A 2,114-nucleotide genomic window follows, 5' to 3' on the forward strand; every position below is an offset into this window, starting at 1 on the left:
CAAAAAAGAAGTATCATTTCCATCCTACACGCACTCACAGAGGTAGCATTCCACTGAAGAGGAAAGGTCAGGAACGGTCCTCATTTCATCTCCTACATTTCGCTCACACAGTCAGACTTTGACAGGTTTACAAGGCTCTGAGAGGATGCATATTTCAACTGAGAAGCAGAAACCTGTTTTGCAAGATGCTTTTGTTGAATCTTAATGCCTCAGAGCTTGGCAGCACTTTAAGGAAGTCCTGTGAATGTAGTTCCTAACTAATGTATTAGCTAATAGGACCCATGACCTCCCCACAAGTTAGGTACTGTATTTTTTTTTAATGCAAGTTAAACTGCAAGGTCAGATGACTGTCTTTAACCTCTGGAGTGGTAATTGAAACACCAGCATCCCGCACGCAGGGGAAAGAAAATGAAGACGACACCAAAATCGTTCAAAAACAGGATTTTTTTTTTCACGTTCACCAATTTTCAAAAACTACAAAAAACCCCAAGGATGTAACAATGTAACAGTGAAAAAAAATGTTGCTGCATACAAAAACAGAGCCACACTTCTGTGTCTTTTTAGTTTGCTTTTCGCTTCTTTCCCTACAATGTGAACCAAAAGAGCCCCCAGTTCATTAAACAGGATAGCTCAGACACCCAGGGAAAAAAAGCCATAAAGAACATGCTTTTCCATTTACAAAACTCTTCGTCTACAAAAGGATCTGAGCTTGAGGTCCGGAATAGAAATCGACTGGCACATTTCATCAGCATGCAGCCTCTGCTTGGAAACTCACTGAGCACCTCGCTTTCCCTGCCCCCACAAACATTTTATTTATTTTTCTTACACAAAACATTTCGCTTTTCATTTGGTTACGTTTGTTTAAAAAATAAATAAAAGCCATAAAAAACAGGTAGCAGTATCCAAGGTAACAGCATAAAAGACTCCAGATTTTCACAATTTTATCTTTTTGCAAGTTTCATGCAAAACTTAAAAAAACATTTCTGCATGCAACATTAGAACGATGCTTTTATTTTTGTGCTTTGTACAAAGCCAGGGAGGTATCTCTGTCCCTCTCACCAGCGCATTCACCAAAGCACAGAATTGTTTTGTCCTTGTGCATTCATACATTAAAACGAGTCCACGTTCTGCACACCCCTAACTCCCCCCCCAAAATGTATGGGACTCCACATCTTGACCAGAATCACATACAGTACTCGTGCCCACAAACTCACGGCATCCTCTCAATAAAGCCCCATGATGGCAGCTCCCACATCCTTGGAGGGTCTGCGGTCCTTCACCAAAAAGTTAATCATGCTCTCTGACTTGATGAGCAAGTTGCAGCCCAGAAAGAAGATCCCGAACACCACAGTCAAGGAGAGGACACAGAGCACTGCAATCTGCACCACCCGTGTGATATAGAGGCTCCTCTCATCAGGCAGCAGGACTGAAGTTCCCCCATCACTTGCCACCACAGACCCGGTCCCATTGCAGCAGCCCATCAGAGTTCCCAGATCCTGGGTCCGGTTGGTATAAACCCCTTGCTCTACAACAGTCTGGTTGAAAAAAGTCCCATTCATGGTATTGTTTTAATCCAGCCTTTCCAACAAAGAGAGGAGGACAGAGAAATGACCCCCTGTGCCGAGGAGCAGTTGAGGGCAGGGGAGTGGGATCCTTGCCGCCTCGCTTTCCTCACCAGAGTGTCAGGTGCTGGAACAAACTTCCTCGAGGCTGCAAGCAACTACAAAGCCAATATGTTCAGCTGAGGGAGGTCTCACTCATCGACTCATCACACAGTCATTATAAACACAACCCCCCTAACAGTGCAGAGCAAGGAGGAAAGGAATGCACCGAGGGAGAAATTGATACCCTTACACAGAAGAGCCCCAGTGCCCTCACTGCCGCCCCCAAATCCTTGACATCCCAGAGCTCTGGGAGGGTGAAGCAGAGGCACATTCCCTTTGGTGAAATGAACAGGAGGAAGATGCTGAATCCTGCAAGCTGGGAGCTCAACAAATGCAAGTTCCAATCTAAAGTCTAGGCAGTGTTAAAAAAAAGGCATATCTCAGCAACTCCACCCCCTGCCAGCCCCCCCAGGACCGCCCTCCTCCCCCAGCCACTGCTGCCCCCAGCCC

General features: G+C 45.7%; 1 protein-coding gene across 1 annotated transcript; it reads right to left on the reverse strand.

Moving 5' to 3' along the window:
* Positions 1 to 466: 466 nt before the first annotated feature.
* RPRML (reprimo like) lies at positions 467 to 1,877 on the reverse strand. Its single transcript, XM_090041171.1, has one exon. The coding sequence runs from the start codon at positions 1,557 to 1,559 to the stop codon at positions 1,224 to 1,226; it is 336 nt and encodes a 111-aa protein (XP_089897297.1). The 5' UTR covers positions 1,560 to 1,877; the 3' UTR covers positions 467 to 1,223.
* Positions 1,878 to 2,114: the final 237 nt, after the last annotated feature.

This window comes from Crocodylus siamensis, chromosome 4 (genome assembly GCF_052110815.1).
Source record: "Crocodylus siamensis isolate JL-2025a chromosome 4, ASM5211081v1, whole genome shotgun sequence".
In the NCBI taxonomy this organism is placed as follows: domain Eukaryota; kingdom Metazoa; phylum Chordata; order Crocodylia; family Crocodylidae; genus Crocodylus; species Crocodylus siamensis.